Below are 19,929 nucleotides of genomic sequence, written 5' to 3'. Positions count from 1 at the left end.
GCTGAATTTTCAAGAGCTATTACTCCGTTTTTTGTTGTCATATGATCCAATACGCTGATTTGGTCCTTAAGAAACATTGTACTTTCAGACAGGACGCAAAATAAGAGAGAGAGAGGGGGTATGTATCGGGAAAACCGGGATTCGAACTCGGGACTCGAAGTAAAACTGCACATAAAGAGACTACTATTACTATAAATTCTAGGGATATAATGTCTGTCTGGGTTCAGTCAAATGCAGCAAAGTTGCCTGGACAGCGCCTCACGGTCCAAATGGACGATGAGTTTTTAAAGGTGAAAAAGTGGAATATTCTGCAAATGGCCAAGTCGATCTCCTGATCTCACTGAGCATGCATTTCACTCGAAACTAAAGGCAGAAAGACCCATAAACATACAAACAACAACTGAATATTTGAGGCCCTGAAAATAGGGACTGTGCATAAAAATGATAAGTATGTATATTTTTTATGTATAAAGTTTAAAATCTGCACTTCAAATTCAGTTTGATCTTAATTCTATAACAGTGGCACACTGAGTCAGTCTGTGTCCAGATATGGACCTAATTATATACACACGCATTAAAGTTTAAAAATGCCATAATTGCTGTCATTTCCCACCTACTAATAATTTAAAAACATTACTTCCCAACAAGCATTAAGGTTTCATCCCGGCCAAGCCAACACAGCAAATCCCTCGCCGCAGCTGTGCAAATGTGCTAATACAGCGAACTTACTGCCGCTGTAACACTGACACACAAACCAACTCGAATAAACTCGACGCTGCAATCCAGCCACGGGCCGAGCGAGAGTCAGTATTCACTAAGGTGTCAAGAGACACTTTCGCAAACGTACTAGTCAGGGTTCTGTTTGACTAGTTGACTAAGCAATTTGGAGACTTATAGAAGACAACAGGACTCGGTTGCGCGTGGCTGTCAAAGGAGTGTAGAGTCAGGAAAAGGTGGACATTTGCTCTCCTGACTGATCTTTTTGAGAGAGAAATGACGTGGACACGCGGTCGGGGCAAAAGCCCGTAAAAGGGTTAAAAAAAGACTTGGGTGACAGACAGTTTTGGGTGTGTGGAAGAGTGATGTAAGCGACAAACTAGTCAAAAACGTAACACTGCCATGCAGTGACCTCAACCCCAAACAAAAAGAGAAGTGTTGTGGGCATGGCTGAGACTTGCCAATGTCTTTCTCCTTCTGATTTCCACTAGTAACGGTCTGGCAAGTGCTGAAGAATCCCTATTCATGAGAAGTGAAAGGAACCTTTGTTGGAAGCCTTTCGCTGAAGGATGTTAAAAGGAAGAGCCAGCAGCAGACAGAAGCCCCCGCCGCCGGAAGCACGCGACCCCGCCCACTTGATGACCGACAGTTCGCCTGACCAACGAGAGAAGCGAAAAGAGGAAGCGCTCAAAGAGACCTGCGAGAGAGGGCGGGGCTATGCAAATACAGAGCGGCTCTTTCAGGAGACGCTCTCCCGCTCTCAAGCCATTGGTCGACTTGCGCGCGTGGAAGACAAACCTGACTCCCGGGTGAGAGAATCTAGTGCGAGAGACGATGGCTTCAAAGTGTCCCAAATGCGAAAAGACTGTATATTTTGGTAAGTTTGTGTTTACGTTTTGGTTTGATTCGGAACCTGTGTGTAAGACGCATTCACCGTTATATTTTGATACGATGAATGAATTCCTCTGTGTAGGTGCGATGGGTTGTTTACACAGGTGTTGATAAAACTGATTTAAACATCTCAGAGTTTGCGATAGGTTGTGCAATCAGTTTGTCTGCGGAGAATCACTCACTCCACCGCTTTAGGAAGCCACCTATACTTTCCAGTGCACTTAAATATTGCAAAACCCCGCAAAATAATTTCTTCAAATGGCTAACTAAAAGATGCGGTGCACTCCATGAATGTGGGATTTCCACGACTTTTAGCTTAGAGGGACAAACTCGGTGCGGGTTTTAAACTTTATTAGACATGTTTCTGGATGATTTGTCACAAAAATGGTCGCAAAAACTTGGTATGAAAAATAACTAGTTGTAGACGAATCAGATGTTTATGTCTCCATAGCTGATCATTTTGACCTGTTCATTTCAGGTCACGAACTTCTGGACTGTATCCAACAATTAAAAGCATAAGTCATGAACTGATATCAGTTCATTGTTGCAAAGCCATGCTTAATTTTTCATTATTTATTTAAATTTTGTTTTCATTTATTTATTAAAATAGGTTGATTATTCATTAGTTTCGTAGATTTCATTTTGACACAGATGTTTGTGTAAAATGTGGCACAATATCCCAAATCACGGGGGTTAAAATATTTTCATGGCTGTATGTGATGAAGCGTATCAAATGCAGTCCCTGCTACTTTAGAAAAAGAGGAAAGCCATTTTATTTGCCCTACCCTGCATTTATTTTAAGTGCCATATAGAAATAAGAACGTCAACTTTTTACTCTCCGACTGTGTACTGAGTGCAGTGACAGCTAGTTTATATTCAGACAAGTTTATTGCCTCCTTCTGTAACATTAATAATAAACAGTTAAGTCTAAAAGTCTACATCTTACAATTACCTTTCTCTGCTTTGCTTTGCTTTTATAGGCTTGGATGTTGTCTTAAATAATACAACTTGTTATTGCACTTGGTGTGGATGTTTTGGAGCTTAAAGAGCATAGCGGAGGACCTCTTCTTTTTATTTCTATATCAATTCTAGGTCAAAGCATTGATGTCTGCTCAATATATATATACCCCTCAATCCATTAAACAGTTGAATAGCCTCTCTGCCACTTGACCTTATCATCCCTGCTCTCATATTTATAAGGTTATTCATCAGCGCATCAGAGCCTCTGTGGTGGAAACTGAGATGATTATTCAGCTCTTATTTATGTTGTATTAATTTGTGCGTCAACCGAACAGCCATAACACACGACCAATAAAGCTGTCGGGTGGTTTTAAATCGATGTAGCGAGCGAGGTGCCGTTATATAAAAGCAAGTGCAGCTCTTTTCACGGCTGTGTGTCTACAGTAGGTGGGCAGAAAATTCTCTAGCTTGACTGTTTTTCAGCTGGTTATGCTTCAGGATCCAGATTTCACGTGGGACGACTAGATGTATTAATTTTTCCATTTAGTTCACAGGCGTATTAATTGGCTAAATCGTTCATATGGCATCAGAAATAGCATTTTTGGCTTTAAAACATACAAATGTTATAATTCATTGGGCGCAAGGGAGGAATCGGACACGTTTCCAACGTCACTGACGGTCTGTGATGCCAGAGGGCGGAAGAAAGGAGAATTCAGGGTTTCACCCAAGACCTCGGTTTGTGTCAGGAGGGAGTTGGTCGAGATGGATGCGGGTGACTGTGCTTTTATTAGACTCGCGTTGAAGCCAAGACGCATTCCATGCAGCTGTGGAAGAGCGCGGGTGCGGCTCTCCTCTTTTGGTCCTCAACGTGTGTTTCCTCTGAATATGGAAATGTCACCAAGTGGAATATTTGAGGTTGATGGTGAATGCTGCTTTCAGATCCACAGTCTAGGCATGAATGAGCAGAAACCAGCAATAATGTATTAAATAATAATATAATAATAATAATGTATTATTTAGTTATTTTTTTATTTATCTATTAATATGAATGCACATTCCTAGTTTATATATATATATTAATAAAAAAAAACCCAGCTGTTCCAGATGGTATTTCCAAACTGAGTTTGTGGGAGTTAGTGCATGTGTTCCTGTAAATTCCTTTCTGTCAATATCCTGTTTCAAACCTAAGTGGTAAGCCACTGTATTGAGTGGAAACTTTTCAAACATTTGGTTGAACCTTTTATTCATTTATTGAACAGCTGTTAGCAGATGCTGTGGCTTTCTTACACAAGAGCAAAAGCTTCATTTCTAACATTGAAACTTCAATTCAAAATGGTTGGGCAATATGAATTTGAGTGTTTGTATGCTAAAAATATTATCATCATTATCGTCGTAAACTTTGGAAGCAATTCCTGTACGCTTAAAAACAAAGGCAGCATAGGAAGTAAGCTAATATTAAAAATGTATATGATAGCAAACCTGTCCCTATTAATGGCAGACAGACCTTGCTTGTATTGTATCATATCTCACTGATGAAAGACAATCTGCTTCTTTGACTTCTCCTTTTTGCTGCTCTCTCTTCAAGGCCTGTCCACATTCTTGAATAGCAGTTAGGAATGCTTTCTTTCTTAGATGCCAGTCACGTCGAAATGTGAGAGGGCATGTCAGTTATGTCATCTTTTGGTTTCAGACACAGGAAGGCAAACCGTTGGTTTAAGGGGGCTTTTTCTTTTTTCTCTCTCTGTCCCTCTCGCATCTCTCAGATTTACTTTTACAGCTTACACCCATTAAAAGCCCATGTTTTCCACATGGCTGCCTCACAAGCTGTTTTAATGTGCAGAATCAGTTATATAATGCCACTTCTTGTATTTTTGTCTACTGTTTAGGGGCGTTGCATAATCCTGGGAGTCAGAACTGGGGCCTTGTCTGTCAGGATTCCTGCCAGGCATGAACCTCGACCATAGTTACAAGATGTTTGTTTTTTTTCCTCGCTTGTTGCAAGGTTAGCAGGAAAAAAGACCTAAGCCATCATGTAATTACTTGTTTTATAGCCTTTAAACTGACGTTATTCTAATTCGACCTACCCGAAGGCCTGCATAATTTGTCTCCATAAATTTCCTCTACCTGAAGACACATCAAGGACAATTTAGTGTATTTTTTTTCCCCCTCTCTATAATGTTAAATCAGTCCATGAATGTATTAGAATCTATTTAATAGTGCTGTCAAATGAGTAATTGCATATATAGTTGTTGTTTTGTTGTTGTTGTTTTTAAATAAACAATAAATAAGTATATATAAATACACAAATGCAGTATAATTTTTGAAAATAATAAATATTACAGTAAAAATGAATGTTATATACATTTTTACAATTAAAATAAAATTAAATTGGCATAATTTTTTAATGTAATCTATACTGAAAATTAGGGTACATTAATTCTAGATTTATTATTTTACATTAAAACCTTTTTATATTACAGTAATAAATATACTTTGAGAAATTACTATAATTACAATTGGAAAACAAAATTGCTTAATTGCCAGGAAAGTGTTACAGTACATTGTAATGCCGTGCGATCCAGCCTGCTCATAATAGACTTCACGATATTCACCCAACCACTGAAATGTGAGGACCAGTACAGATTCTTACTGCAGGGAAGCTGATTGAGTCCAAGCTCCACGAGGCAGCATTGATTTGTACTGACAGCCATGGGCTCTGCAGTAGCACACAGGCACATGTAGCTCTCATTCAAGCCAGACAACTGAATATCACGAGCTTGCCTAATTTATATCATGAGGAAACTGACGAGACAGACATCTTGCCGTGCCTTGCGTCAGCAGGGCCACATCTGTGCAGCGAGGGCCCAAACCACACCCGGCCTTTCCGCACTACTGTAAGGAAATTCACAAGCCACTGCAAATTGGAAAACCAAGCTCACAATCAGACGCCTATTTGAGATTTGTTTGGAGAAGGAACCGCCACTCAGGAGTTGATGGCTATGAGCAGGGTCTGAAAGAAAGGCACTGTTTGCCATCGTAGAAGAGTAGGGTCATTAAACAGAGCTACAGAACATGATCTGAGAGCAGAGCATGTGTGCTATTTATAGCTGGAAAAGCTGAGGATCATGGGAACTAACCACAGCAATCATCTCGCTGCTTATTGGAGCCAGGAAGGGCATGTAATGATTTTGTGTACATTCGAGCTACAGTTTACCTCGTTTTATCTCTGTGTGTGATCGTACATGTTTGGCCGAGGCCTGAAGGCCCTCAGGTGCAAGGCTAGCGGGTCAGGCTGTAATCAGTGACTCGAAACGAAGCACCATGTTGGACCCAGATGGCGTGCGTGTTGCTTTTGCAGTACGAGGGGACACAGTCAGGATAGAGTACAGTATAATAGTAGTGCTCTCAACAGATGGGTCCACATTAACGGCTGCTGAAGTGGAAGCAAATCTGTCCCTGCCTTTCAAATTGATTTCCATGTGCGCGACCACATTGAGTGGACGGATATATAACACATGTCATTTTGCCCATCTTTTGAGTCCTGTTCTGTTAGGGACTTTTCTTTAAACCATGTACAGGGTTAATGTCAAGCCAGTGCCAACCAGTGAGTACTTGTGTGTTTATACTTTTTGGGTTTTAAGTTTTCTAAAAATCAGTTTTAACACACAAAGTCTCTGCTGAGGATGATGGAGTGCATTCTTGCTGTGGAGCCCGTAGGGTGTTCAGCTGTGTAAATGTTATTGAGGCCTAGCGCTGTTTATTTGTGATTATCAGTCAGGGTCAGCATATTACAGACCTTTCTTATCAGTTTCTTTATCTCGTTAGTGCAGCACTAAGGATCAGATGAAAAATGAGCCCATTTACTTTCTAAATACACAATTTCTAGTTTTATATATTATGCATACAAAGGTTGGTCTATTCAGTCTCTTTGCACTGGAAACCAGAGCGTTTTTTATTACATTAAGTAAATAATATGATATCAAGAAACATAGCAAGCTGTTTTTATACCAAGGCCACTGTTGTTCAAGTCCCTGCATTCAATCTTTCCCCGGTTCCTTTCCCCTGTGCTCTCCTATCACTTCCTGTGAACTTCCCTATCAGTAACAAAGGGCTAACTATAACCTGGAAAGCCCAGGGAGCAACTGGAGATAACCTGTGGGTAAAAGAGAGCAGTGTTCATTCACTGTCCACATCTACATTTCCTGCCAGCACTAAGAATCGAACCTGCGACCTTCTGGTTATCAGTGTCAAAGTCTAACTCTTATACCACAACTGCCCATATAATAATGAAGTAATGTAGCCAAAGATTATATATTTTTACAGTTTATCTTACTGTTGCTATCTTGCAATAGGGATGTTCCGTAAAGCTTGTCTGAATTATCAGTAGTAACCAAGAGGTTGAAGCTTCCCCCTTGGTTACGAGGAAGGGAAGGGTCAATTATACAGTGTTTTCAAAAATAATACCCCTCCCTTTCTAGAGAAAACAACTTGAACAATGAGAAATCCAGTGTCCCCATGTTGCAGAGATGCATCTGTTGTGCCCAGACAAAATTAATAAGTATGATTTAAACCGTGTTAACGCATCTCTTGCTCTCACGGCTTGATTTTGTTTTTAAGACTCTTTGAAAGCCTCTTCTGTTCTGGAACAACCCTGGGATATTGAGCGTGGCATGTTTACAGAGAGACTTATTCACGTAATATCAGGTTGATAAATCTCCTTGGTAATGTTGACTTCATTAAATCTCATATGACTCTTGTTTGGTAGTGAGAGCTGTTGTTGTGACAGATTAGCTTTCGAAATGAGAGCTGACTGCACAGTGCAGCTCCATTAGCCCACATCCAAACCTGCATCTGTTCTGCTGAGATGGCACAAGCTCATTCGTATGAAGGTGCTGAGAGTTTCATTTGCCCTCCCTTTGCGCGCCAGCCAAAACACATTAAACAAACCTCGGTGTTGTTCACGGATCAGTTGACCTGGTGTTTGAGGTGTTATCGTCTGATTTAATTGTGGAGTAAACTGAGGGAAAACACAAGATCTAATGGCTGAAGGGAGATGTTACCTCTACAGACAGTACCAGCAGGACTAAAGAGATTACCTCTGCAGCTCAAAACAAAGCACTAAGAAGCTTATCAGCGATCAGGTGTACATATTGCACAGCGTGTGCTCATTAGAGCCGGACATTGGGAGGTACTGCAACCTCTCGTATAGTCTTACACAACCATCCATTACGGCTCTCATGCATCTACGCCTCGCATCCAAGGTAACCTGACTCTTTAATGAAGCCCTCTCTGGTCGAATGGATTCCCTTAGGGATGAACGAGATGACAGTGCTGTTAGGATATCACTACAGTCGCACCGTTTCTATTGGAAAGCAGAAACCAAGCTTGCAGTTTTGGACAAAGCTTCTTGTAAATATACCACCCAAGACACTGATTTCCTTTGGCCGTAGTAAAAGAATGTGTGTTAGAGTGTGATTGGAGGTCGTCCAGGGGTCTATTCAGCTTGATGAGCGATTAGCGATTCCCTCCGCCCACGCAAAACTACACCAATAACTGAAACTGCTCCCCAGCAACCACTTGTACAACAACAGAAGCCCTTTTAATGGCAACTCTGTTCATCTGCACTTCATCAACCACCACGTACGCACACTTACCGTTCTATAGTAGTCATTGGCATTGGCATCCTCCCTGCAGAGATACTCTCTCTCTTTATACCCAGTTGGGCCATTGACTGTGAAATCTCACTTATCTTGGATTAGCCTCCTGCTGGAAAACCAGTGATTTATACTGTCTGGATTTCTGCAGCTCTCTAGTGTGAGCTTAGAATTCGTTTGGATATGATGCCTGTGTTAGTAATAGAAATAGTTATGTACTATAAAATGTCTTTTCCCTTTTTCTTTTTTCTTAAAATGGTTACTCCACCCCAAAATTAAAAATTTTACTATTAAAATTACTTACCCCCATGCCATTCCAAACCTGTGAAAAGGTTGAAATTCAGCTTTTGACTGTCCTATTGACTGCCAAGCAATAAACACGGTCTAGGTACACAAGCCTTGCGGTTTTCATCCAAAATATGCACTACTATGCAAATACTAAGTTTAACATGCGATTGGCAGAAACTGTTTGTTTTATGTCCCCTTATTGTTTAATTGTTGCACTTCCATGTGAAACTGTGATGCCGGTATTATCAATGTGCTCTGCATAAATGATTCATATCATGCATCTGGGCTGCTGCCAACAGTGCTGTGGTAATTTGGGCCTCCTTAGGTTGAGTCCCGGCTCATGGACAAAAAATACAAACACGTTGTGCACTTTTCTAGACAGATAAAAGATGTTTGTCTTATGTTAAATAAGTTGTGAAAAATTCCCTCAGACTGGACTCTTTTTACTTGTGCCAGTAAACAACCATTTAGAACACCCCAGTTACCACTTTGCAATGCACTTAAAACTACACCGCCCTGCAATGCCTGGCGACCACTAACAGCACCCTTGCAGTGTCATGACGCGTATTGCACAGACAAGTTTCCCTATTATTTTCTTTAGAAAATGTAAAGATTTGTCCGAAAGATTGTCATACTTTTTAAACATTCACGCCCACACATTTTAAATTGTTGCTACGCCTCTGTGTGTGAGTATTTGCTTCACTTTAGCAGTATAAGCAGTAAAATTTACAAACTGATCTCTTCTGTACCGCCCTAGAGCCCAGAGAGAGACGGTCTAAGAGGGCTGCAAATCTGACAGAACCAAAACAATACTTTTCCAGGTGGGAAAGCAAGGAAGTAGAGGAGAGCAGGAGGAAACGGATTGGATTATGGCCTGTTTTGATAAGCGAAGGTGTTTCCTCTGAAGGGGGAGAGCTGTCCCAGCAGTCCTGCTTTATGTATTGTTTTGAGAGAGAGAGATATATAAATGGAAAGAGTAATAATAGGCCTGGGGAAGTCTCCCAGGACCCTCCTTAAGAAACGGGACGGGAGGGGAAATGGAGCAGTGGTCTCTGTATTATGTCGTCATTTAGCTGTCCGGTTCTAATTAGCCCCGCCACTGCATTTCCTTGTGTTTCATGTCATTTCAGCCATGGAATGAACCACTGCGTCCACTCACAATGAGGCCAGTGCTTATCATTGTTTTTATGTAATATTGACTATCAGAATGAAAATGCCCAGACCGGCACACATCCTCAAAACATGAAGCTTGCTGGATCTGAAAATTATGTAAATCCACCATTAATAATGCTGTGTGGAGACTCTCGCTCACTGATGCCTTCACGACAGGGAGAGGTTCTTTGCTTTAGCCTCCCGAGGAAATGCACTACATATTTTAGTTTTTTTAGGATCTTGGATTTTCAGACAGGAAGTTTTCACAGCACATTCATAATTGATCAGGGGCTGCATCCATCAAGATTTGAGTGAAAGGGAAACTTGCAGCACATCGTCACTACGCTACAAATTATAATCAGAATTTTGGCAGAACATTGAATATGTCCTAAATCGCACATTCTGAGTAGACCATTGAAAAAAGTGAGTCCTACTGTGTATAGTATGAATGCAGATTCGTTATATGTTCTCATTGGACTTACCATCAACTTTTTTTCATTGCCAATCGTTCTCTTTGCCCTCATGGGGTAGTAAATTGTCCATTGGTTGCTAACTTTAGAATCTCTTAGCACATAGTAGTTTGTCTGGGTACTTTTTGTTTGCTAATTTGTGAGTACTGTGAATTGGGGAAAAGTGCTCTTATTCACATATATTCACGTTTTTGCCCATAGAATAGGAAAGTATGCATGTTCAGATGCAGTAATAGTCATAAAGACCAAACCAAATCATCCTAAATACTCTGTTCAGTCTTAGGATATCACATATATGAGGTTGCACAAAAATTGTGTGAATTATATATATATATATATATATGGCAAGTATTGCTGTTATAGTTACTCAGAGATTTGAACAAGCTTCTAACCCTAAATTTGAACCATTTGTGCTATGGATATGAATTAAACCTCAAATCGTGAGATGAAATATCCAATAGTTATGACTCAATACCCTAGTGACCATCCATCAGCGCTCTAGCAGTCACAACAACTTGGTAAGCACTGACAGTACTATAGTGTTGGGGCGGCGGTTTTTTCATGTATAGACTTACATTTGTTTTATGAAAAAGGGTAAAAATCAATCTTTCTCTCTCTTTCTCATCTCCCAGCTGAGAAAGTGTCATCATTGGGGAAAGATTGGCACAAGTTCTGTTTGAAGTGTGAGCGCTGCAGTAAGACCCTCACCGCGGGTGGCCATGCTGAGGTGAGTAAGTCAGAGATCACACACTCACTACCTCACTGCAGTCTAGCTGGGGAAGCTCAGACTCCTACAGCCGAGTATTGACTTTGTGACACTGTGCGTTTCAATCAGAGGATCAGTGGTCTATTTGAAGAGTCCAGAACCAGGACTGAAGCCTGTCACGTGGCATTATGTGTGTGGTGAGCAAGCATGACATAAACACAATTTAAGGGGTAAAAATGATGCAATTATGAAAGCACAAAAGCAAACAGAATGCCTCAAAACCTACAGGATGTTGCAACAAGCATTTTCCCTCCTTATCTTTTTTTGGAGAGCTGTGAGTAATCGTATCTCGTTATGCTCGTCTTCAGTGATTTGTTGAAAGCTAGCTGGCCAGCTTTGTATGTCCCCAATGTTCCTGTGTACATGACTGCAAGCCAAATGAAATTCTCCACGACCTTTCTAGCATCCTATTACATCACATAGTGATGACTGTGTCTAGATTGCAATGGCAGTAGAGGGCAAAGAACAGGGAAGTGATGTTTTTCAAGCCAGAGGAATCGTCATCATCAGTCATCACATTGCCTTTAGCCTTTGTTCAACAAGGGTATGAGTAGGAAACACCTGAGAGTCGTCTCTACCCCGTGAAGAGAGTCACAAATCTTTGTAAGCATATTAACATCTCCAATGCTCACATCAGCCTAAATATGGATGTAGGTCAGGTTGCTACGGGTGGGTTTCTATTGGGTCTCATTCAGTACAAGAACGAGGATCGGGTATAGTTCAGATACATTTATGTACGTTTTTCTTCAAGACCATTGATCGAACAAGAACTCGCCCTGTGGTTAAGATGATAATCCCTTGGTGTGCTCTGTGGATTCTGGCAGGGTAAATCGAGAGGGTTTCTGGGAATAGCCATGTTAAGTAGAGGCAGAATGGAGAGAGTTTAGATTTAGTTACCAGAATAAGTTAGAAGCTCTGGGAAAAGAGTGGGCTGGTGCTTTGCTCTATATGACCGGTGAGAGGTGACCAGTGAGACCTGTAATGGGAGCTGATGGCCTAAGCTTTGTGTCTGGCTTAGACATCACACCCACAGACTTTTCACCATATGTCTGATGCATATCACTCAAAATGTCGAGATTTACCAAAAAACAAGATCTGATTTTGACTGGCAATTTCCAGAAGTCAAGGGTAGGCAACTGACAGCGATTTGCCACAAAAAAAAATTACATAGAAGTGGGTGAGCTGAAGTGACATGAATCTTCAAAACCACTGAAAACCACTTGCCAATGAGTGACTTGATGTGGTCATTGAGTGCAGAGAGTTAAGCTTGCGTGATATACTGCCAAATGCAATTGGATTTTGCAGTCAAGTAAGAATGCCTGCCAGCAAACTAACTAACAATATAGAGATTTAGCGACCTCCAGTGATTAAAATGCTGTCAGAGTAATCTTCACCCTCAAGGACTAAAGGTTTCTGTTTCTATTAGGTGATCGAACTGTCAAGACTTGCTTTAGTTAGCAGTTCCACTGAAGAACTAGTCATTTGATTTGGTACCTTTTGTAAGGTTCAAGGCATTTAGGTTGCATTCACACCTATAGTTCGGTTCTCTTGGTTTGTTTGGTAGAAACCAAAAAAGGACAACAACAATACATTTGGTTCGGGTCCACTTAGCATTCACATTGGAAAATCCTTAGAAAAACTAAGGATACCTTAAAGACATTCACAACCTGGTTGAATGACATATATATTTTTTTGATAGAACTTACCGAACACCCCAGAAAATTCAACTTAAAGCAGACTGATTAGTGCATGACATCTAAGTATCCATTCACCAATCGGTACCGCTTTAAGTTTAAGTTAAGTTTGCACTGTCTGCTGGACCAAGCATGCTCATTGTTGTATGCACAAGATTTTATTTTCACCCCTCATAAAGAGCTCATAAATGGCACTTTACCTTCTCATTGCTCCACATTTACCCCTTTGCTTATTTTGTTTTGGATGCACAGCTCGTTTTGTGATGTCAAAGCATAGCATCACATCTTGTTATTACATTCAGCATTTGGTTCATTTAATTTGGTTCATGTGGTCCATGTTGCATTTACATTTAATGTGAACTGCACCAGAGTTTGTTTGGAATTGGACTAAGACCAATCTTTTTAGTGGCCTAAGTCTGTTTGTTTGGTGCGCACCAGGGTACTAACTCAAATGAACCGCAAAAAAAAAACACAGTTGCACCAGAGCTTGTTTTGAACCAAACATGACAAATGTGAGCACAACCCTTAATCTTTGAGAAGCTTTATAAGCAAAAAAAAAAAAAAAAAAAAAAAACAACCTTGAAATAACTTGCCTCGTTGCATAAATTATTATTCTTTTTTTTTTTGGAATTTTTTTTTGGAATTTTTTTAACATTAAGTAATGACAATTTGAAAACTGTAGTTGATTCAACAAAAACAAAAAAATTAGGCAGTGGGGTACCAAAATGTTTTTACAGTGTAGTAAGTAGACTTTCTTTACCCCGCATTTCAGATCTTGACTATATGAAAAGCTGCAAATTTGACCGGACTTTATGCTAACGTCTTGATAGTGTGACTTCATTTACATTGCATTGCGCTCAAGATGCCCACATTTTAGCAACTGTTGCTTTCCTTAAGATTTGAACCAGAACCACTAGACCTCTGTAGTGAACAAGTGTAATTTTTTTGCCTTTTTTAGAAGTATTGACGTCTTGCGTCAAGTTTTCCGGTCATTGCAACTGAGGCGGGAAGGTGTCTGGTAGTCTTTGTTGGAATGTGGGGCTCATTACAGTTTTTCCCCTTGCATACTTTTGTACTGGCATGAGGCCACTGTTCTCTGCCCCTTCCGTTCCTTTATCCTGTCCCGCGCAGCTGTAACGGTCACACAGCTGCCGTCTGACGGTTCCCATGGCAACCTTTTCCCGCCATGGCCCTGACCAAAGGGCTCTGGGAGCAACTGCCATTGAAATATGTTCCCTCCTTCCATTCAGACACAACCAAGGCACAACAAAGACACATAGGACACTTTGGCTGTCCTTTTCCATCAACATATACTGTGTCCTGGTGACTGCTTGTAAGTGTTATCAGGAGTGGATGCCAAGATAACCACCGTCTGTGGCATTGACACATTTAAGATGGTCTACAAGCAGATTAAATTGCAAACTTAAACTAGCAAATGCACACTCATTCACTTATAGAGTCTTAATTGATGAAAAACAAGCCTGTAATGACCATGTTTTTTCTTCTGTTTTGCATCCTCACAGCATGATGGGAAACCATACTGCCACAAGCCGTGCTATGCTGCCCTCTTTGGGCCAAAAGGTGAGATGAAATGAAACACTTAGCATTTCTAATCTCTACAAGTTCTAATCTCTGGCCATTTACCATATATACAGCCTATTAGGTTATGGGGTGATTGATGTGGCTTAAGAGATTTTGCACTCTTGTGCATATAGCAAGAGTAAATCAAGTCATTGTTGTGATGTAATTTTAGAGTGCCCTCTGCTGGGCATTAGGAACATTCTTGTTTTGAGAAATCCCTGACAACACTTCACAGTAATGTTCAATGTTATTAAATGTAGGTTATTTTTCATTGATATACTATTGCTGATAGTTTATTTTTAAGTATTCATGATTAAAAATATATCGGTATCTGCTGAGGTTGACATGAAATTTGATAGATGTGATAAAAGTATTGCTGGTTCATGATACAGAATACACTAGCTAAAATGTAATTAGTCATATCAAACATTTGTGTAAAACGAATAGAGCATGGCAGAGGGATATCCTCATGAGACCTTGTTTACTGTGTAGGTGTGAACATTGGGGGTGCAGGCTCATACGTGTATGAGGCTCCCGCCAACCCCTCCCCACCAGCATCCACCGTCGACTCTGCACCCAAACCTCAGGAGAAATGGGTCCCGCCTCTTCAAGACCACCATCTAAAGGTACAAACGGCAGCAGAGATCAGCAGCAACTCTCTTATTCTGATCAGAACAGGCTGAGTGTATAATTAAGGCCACAATGGAGAGCTTGTAGCATCTTCCTTTAGCTACAAATCATCGTGTACTAAATGCATATGACAAATTGTGTTTATTTGGATCATGGAGTGCATGCATCTCTCATTTCAGCTGGAAGCATCACCACCTTCTCTGGGGAAGCCAACTTGTGTCCCAGATGCAACAAGAAGGTCTATTTCGGTATGCTTCTCTTCGTCCTAACATTTCATACTGTGGTTTGGATTTTAATGATAGGAAATGGTGGTAGCGTAATGACACGTTCTGTTACTTATGGCAGCCGAGAAGGTGACGTCACTGGGGAAGGACTGGCATCGTCCATGTCTGCGTTGTGAGAGATGCAGTAAGACCCTGGCAGCTGGCAGTCACGCAGAGGTGAGAGGGAAAACTTGCCAATAGTAGAAGCGCAAATATAAACTTAATTAAATCTGTCCGTGTAAAAGGAGTTAGACAAAAAGAATTTTGACATTAGAAATCCTGAATAAACCGCAGGGCATCTGTGGGTCATTAAAAACTTTTAATTGGTAATAAATCAATTTGCTGGAAATTAAGTCTGGAAATTGAGTCCTAAATTATGATTCATAAATTTCTCTGAACATTTCCTTTGGGAGTAAGTACAGTTAATCAAAATAAAACTGAAAACTCTGTATGGCTTAACGTGATAATTTGCACAAAAAGAACATTACCACTGTAGAAGCCAAAAAATAGCATTTTTTTATTATAGGCACTGTATGTGCATGAATGCAATTTTTTTTAGTTGATGTGCAGGTCTTCAAACATGAAAAGGTATTGAAAATATTCAAATGCATTCAGCTGGAAGTGCTGATACGTCTGCATTTTTATTTTTAAGTGCGTGGATTTATCCTAAAATGTGTTTTTGTGTGTTGCAGCACGATGGTCAGCCCTACTGCCATAAACCATGTTATGCTGTCCTCTTCGGCCCAAAAGGTGAGAGTTTCACTCTAGAGGGAGCCATTGCTTAATTTTCAGAAAAGAATGCGTCGTCCTCGTTTCAAATCTGCAGTTCTTCCTTTTCAGTGAAGTCACCGAACCTTTAAATATACATTTTATACATTATTCTGCTTTCTTTGTATCATAAAGAATACTGAAAACCTGATATGTCAAAATTAGTTACTAACCCGGTCTAATCCACTCTCCTGCATTTCTAGGTGTAAACACTGGTGGTGTTGGCAGCTATATCTATGACAAGGAGCCCAACACAGAGGCCCAGCCTTGATTTTCAACCCTTGGGAAGCCCAACTTTACTATAATAACAGCCACTACCAGTACCTCACGCACTTTCACATATGCCCCACTTTTTGCCTTATTATGGATAACCTTGTGCCAGCCTGGACCTTTTTCAGAAAAGTGATGCCATGTACTACAATCATGTCTTGAGCTCCAGCTGCACCACTGACCTCTTGGCCTCTTCTTTTTGGCCCATTTGATACTCCTCTACGCCAATTGCAATTATCCCCAACGAGTGGAAAATCTGAACTGGTTAGTCATTTCTGATTTGTCCTATGATTTATGTCAAGGTAATTTATTTAATTGTATACAGTATCTTTGTTTGTATCATGACTAAATCGCTGTATTGCAGCTCCTCGACAAAGGAAAAACTTAGAACCCTACTTCCACAATACTGCATGTACAGTAGGATGTTTGTGTAATGCGTGTTCTAGTAGCAGATAAAAACAACAGAAGTTCGTTGAGGGAGTTTTGTTTTATGAAGAAGAGCCAGGCTGTTTGAAATGCCTGCCGACGGAGAGATGAATCTCGCCTTAGAGGTTTCATGCAGGTGCGTTCGGGAGCACATCATCATAAATCAGAAAAATATTCCCAAACCCACATTTACTTTTTGGCCATATGGCAGCATTCTTACGTTGAAACATTTTAAGAGAAGGTCTGCAGGACGTATGCAGACAGTAAAGTGAAACGGCCAAGCTCTTATTTTTAAAAGGGAGGATAGATTCTGCTCCCAGAGGACCACTGTCCTGCAGAGTTTAGCTTCAGCGCTAATTAAGTACACCTGAACCAGCTAATCGGGGTCTTGCAGATTATTTGAAACTTCCAGGCTGGTGTGTTGGGACAGGATGGAGCTAAAATCTGCACGGGCCCTCCAGGAGCACTTCTGGATACCTCCTTGATTTATGGGGTAGGTAGTTGAAGTCCACTGGGACAGATGGGAACAGGGGTGTATGTGATTGGTGCTTGGTGACCAAGTAGCTGCAGCTAATATTTCTGATGCCAATCTAGTACCGTTATATGACGGATTAAAGAAAAGATACAAGCTTTTGTATTGTTTGTGATTTTGAATCTTTTAAACGAACCCCAGTTTCACAAAGTGTTGTAACTGAAGTATTATGTCTACCATTAGTTCTTTAGTTTGTAGTGAATTTGACTGCATTCTCTCTGAATGTGCATTCATACTTTATGACTGTTATATATATATATTTTTTGCTGTATCAGGCCTTTGTTCTTTTGATAACTTTCTTATGCAGAGTCTGCATGTCAAGTCCTGCTGCTTCTGTGTGTTTAATCCCATATTAAAGTTTACATAAAACCTTTCCCTCGTCTTGGATTTTTATTTAAAAGCAGCTTAATTTGTTTCCCGTATTGAAACGTGCTATAACAAGATGGAAACTATAAGGGAGTTAAGGTAGATTGATACAGATGGCCTTAGGTGCGCTGCCATTGTTCCTATTTCCAAATAATAATGTAGTTGTCATGAACTTCATGTTATGCACTTATGCTCAGCAGCAGCAATGAACATTTCCTGGAATAAAGTGTCTGACAGAGTCTATTTGTGTGCTTTGATCACAAAACGCTTTTGTGTAGTAATTGGTTTTTCTCCATTTTAAAATTAAAGGTTGTCTTGGGAATACTCCTGTGATGCGAGTTCTCAAAGCGTTGGAGAAAACATCTCTTGATCTCCAGTTAAGGTTACATTCAGTCAAATTAGGCCTGCTTAGATTTATCTGAGCTTCGAGCTCTTAGCAAAATCAATAGAGCATGTTACTCATTATAAAGATTTCCTTTTTTATCATACTTTTACCACTCGGCACCTAAACAGAATCAAGTGCGACTAGGCTAGGCTTCAAACGACTTGCAAATGGCAGCACACTTTAAATTCATTTTCAAAAATTACTTTCATTTTATGTATCATATTTTATATACGAAAAGGTGCTGTCAAATTAGCAAGTCGCAAATTGAACTTTTATTTTTTTATGCCATAAAATCGTTTTCAAGTGCAGCAAATTTGGTTGGTCCAGTTAGTCCCACGGCACAAAAACTACATTTTTTGCACAATGAGGAATTTATTTTGTAAATGAGTTTCCATCACACTTTAATGGATTTATGACATGTTTTCAAAATAAATGAAAAATGTAGTTGAGCATATTTTTAGAATTTATGCAACATCCCAAATTGTGCATAAAAATCGGTGGATGGAAGCATAGCCAGTGTGGTGAATTTGTGACAAAATGATGTGAACCTTTTGCTAAATCGCTCAACTTTGAGTTCCAGATAGACAGGAGTCCTATTGCCAGCTGAATGGTCATTAGTCAAGATGGTGTTCCAGGTTTTTTGAAATATTTACAGGATTGTCTAAACGTGTTCCTGAAGGGGCAATGTCCTGCAGAATTTAGCTCCAACTTTATTTAATCACACCTGAACCAGCTAATCTAGGCAGGCCATGAGAGTTAGAGCTGGTTGATCCTTCAAGAGCAGGACTGGACACCCCTGATTCATATATAAACAGCTCCAATGCAAAACACCTATTGTGTATATCACTGCAGCAACACATATATTGCAGTGTTACAGTACTAGCAGGTATTACCTGTATGAACTGTGGCATATGTATTAAAACATCGTTAGAGAAGCCACTTAAAGTGTTCCCAAACAATGACCTCACTCTCATACCATCGATCTAAATATTTCCCATCCGACGGAAAGAAGAGCTTTAATGTTTTTTTCGTCAGATGCTTACAATAGAGCTCGCTCAAAACAGCTGGAAACGTGTCCTGTGATGCGTTAGCAATGGGACTCTTCAGGCACCCACAATTCAGCCTCACCAATGTGCGAAAGGCACAGTGGATCCTGGTCTTTCATGGCAACAAATCTAAGTCTATTCTCACGTTTCAAATCTCTCTTCGAGCACGTTTTCTTTTCTAAGCATTTTCTGAGACAAAAATAGTGTGAGTGTGCGAGTCCAATGCAAACAGTCCTCCGCAAACAAATCAAAGACGCGGAATAGAAGATTTATGATGCCGTGATAACTCTACATTCGTATTCGGTGTGTTTAAAGCTGTCACTGTCGAATTCACGCTCTTTTAAATCTTCTCGCTGACATGTTTGTCTTCGGATTACACCACCTTCATCATTCAATGTCATAAAAGAATCACCTTTTAAAGCTAATGAATTACCCATAAAAGTGCAACATAAATTCACGGAAACGCCTTTTATACAATAATCACTGAATGCTGTCATCTAGTTGAAATATTGTAGGCGTGTTAAAATGTTGTTATGAAATATATACTCAAACGTCAGGCTGTGTCAAACACGGATAAAAAGAAGTTACATAAAATAATGAAGGGGTTGCAAGGCTGGTAGCATTCTCTCTAACCTACAATTGCTAAAATATAACATTTAAAGGGGTAGTTCAGCCCAAAATGATTTCTATTGTCATTAATTACTGGTTAATTATCCCCATGTCGTTTCAAATTACTAAGACCTTGTTCATCTTTGGAACACCAATTTAAGATATTTTGATGAAATCAGAGAGCCATCTGACCCGTTATAGACAACAACACAACTGAAATGTTCCAGAAACGCAGTAAAAAATAAAACATTGGTAAAACAATCCTTGTGAAATCAGTGGCTCAACAATTTCGCTACGCTACGAGATTACTTTTTTTGCTCAATACAAACAAGTTACGTCTTCCGCCATTTTGGAGAGTATCGCAACGCCTAGAGGAAAGCGTGCTTATGCGAATGGTTGAGTAAATTATGTTATTTTATTAATTTATGTTGTTTTCTTTTGCACAAAAAAAGTTTCTGGAG

At 40.1% G+C, this 19,929-nt stretch overlaps 1 protein-coding gene across 1 annotated transcript; it reads left to right on the top strand.

Moving 5' to 3' along the window:
• The first annotated feature begins 1,464 nt into the window (after nt 1-1,464).
• On the top strand, nt 1,465-17,435 carry crip2 (cysteine-rich protein 2). The gene is given in 9 exon segments (XM_043263362.1): nt 1,465-1,594; nt 10,765-10,859; nt 14,116-14,173; nt 14,666-14,764; nt 14,767-14,799; nt 14,983-15,051; nt 15,149-15,243; nt 15,759-15,816; nt 16,038-17,435. Coding segments are annotated over 9 exon segments (618 nt in total). The 5' UTR covers nt 1,465-1,551; the 3' UTR covers nt 16,106-17,435.
• Nucleotides 17,436-19,929: the final 2,494 nt, after the last annotated feature.

Source organism: Puntigrus tetrazona, chromosome 17 (genome assembly GCF_018831695.1).
Source record: "Puntigrus tetrazona isolate hp1 chromosome 17, ASM1883169v1, whole genome shotgun sequence".
Lineage (NCBI taxonomy): Eukaryota > Metazoa > Chordata > Actinopteri > Cypriniformes > Cyprinidae > Puntigrus > Puntigrus tetrazona.
Note: the sequence above shows the minus strand (reverse complement) of the source record. Positions and strands in the feature narration are given on the sequence as shown.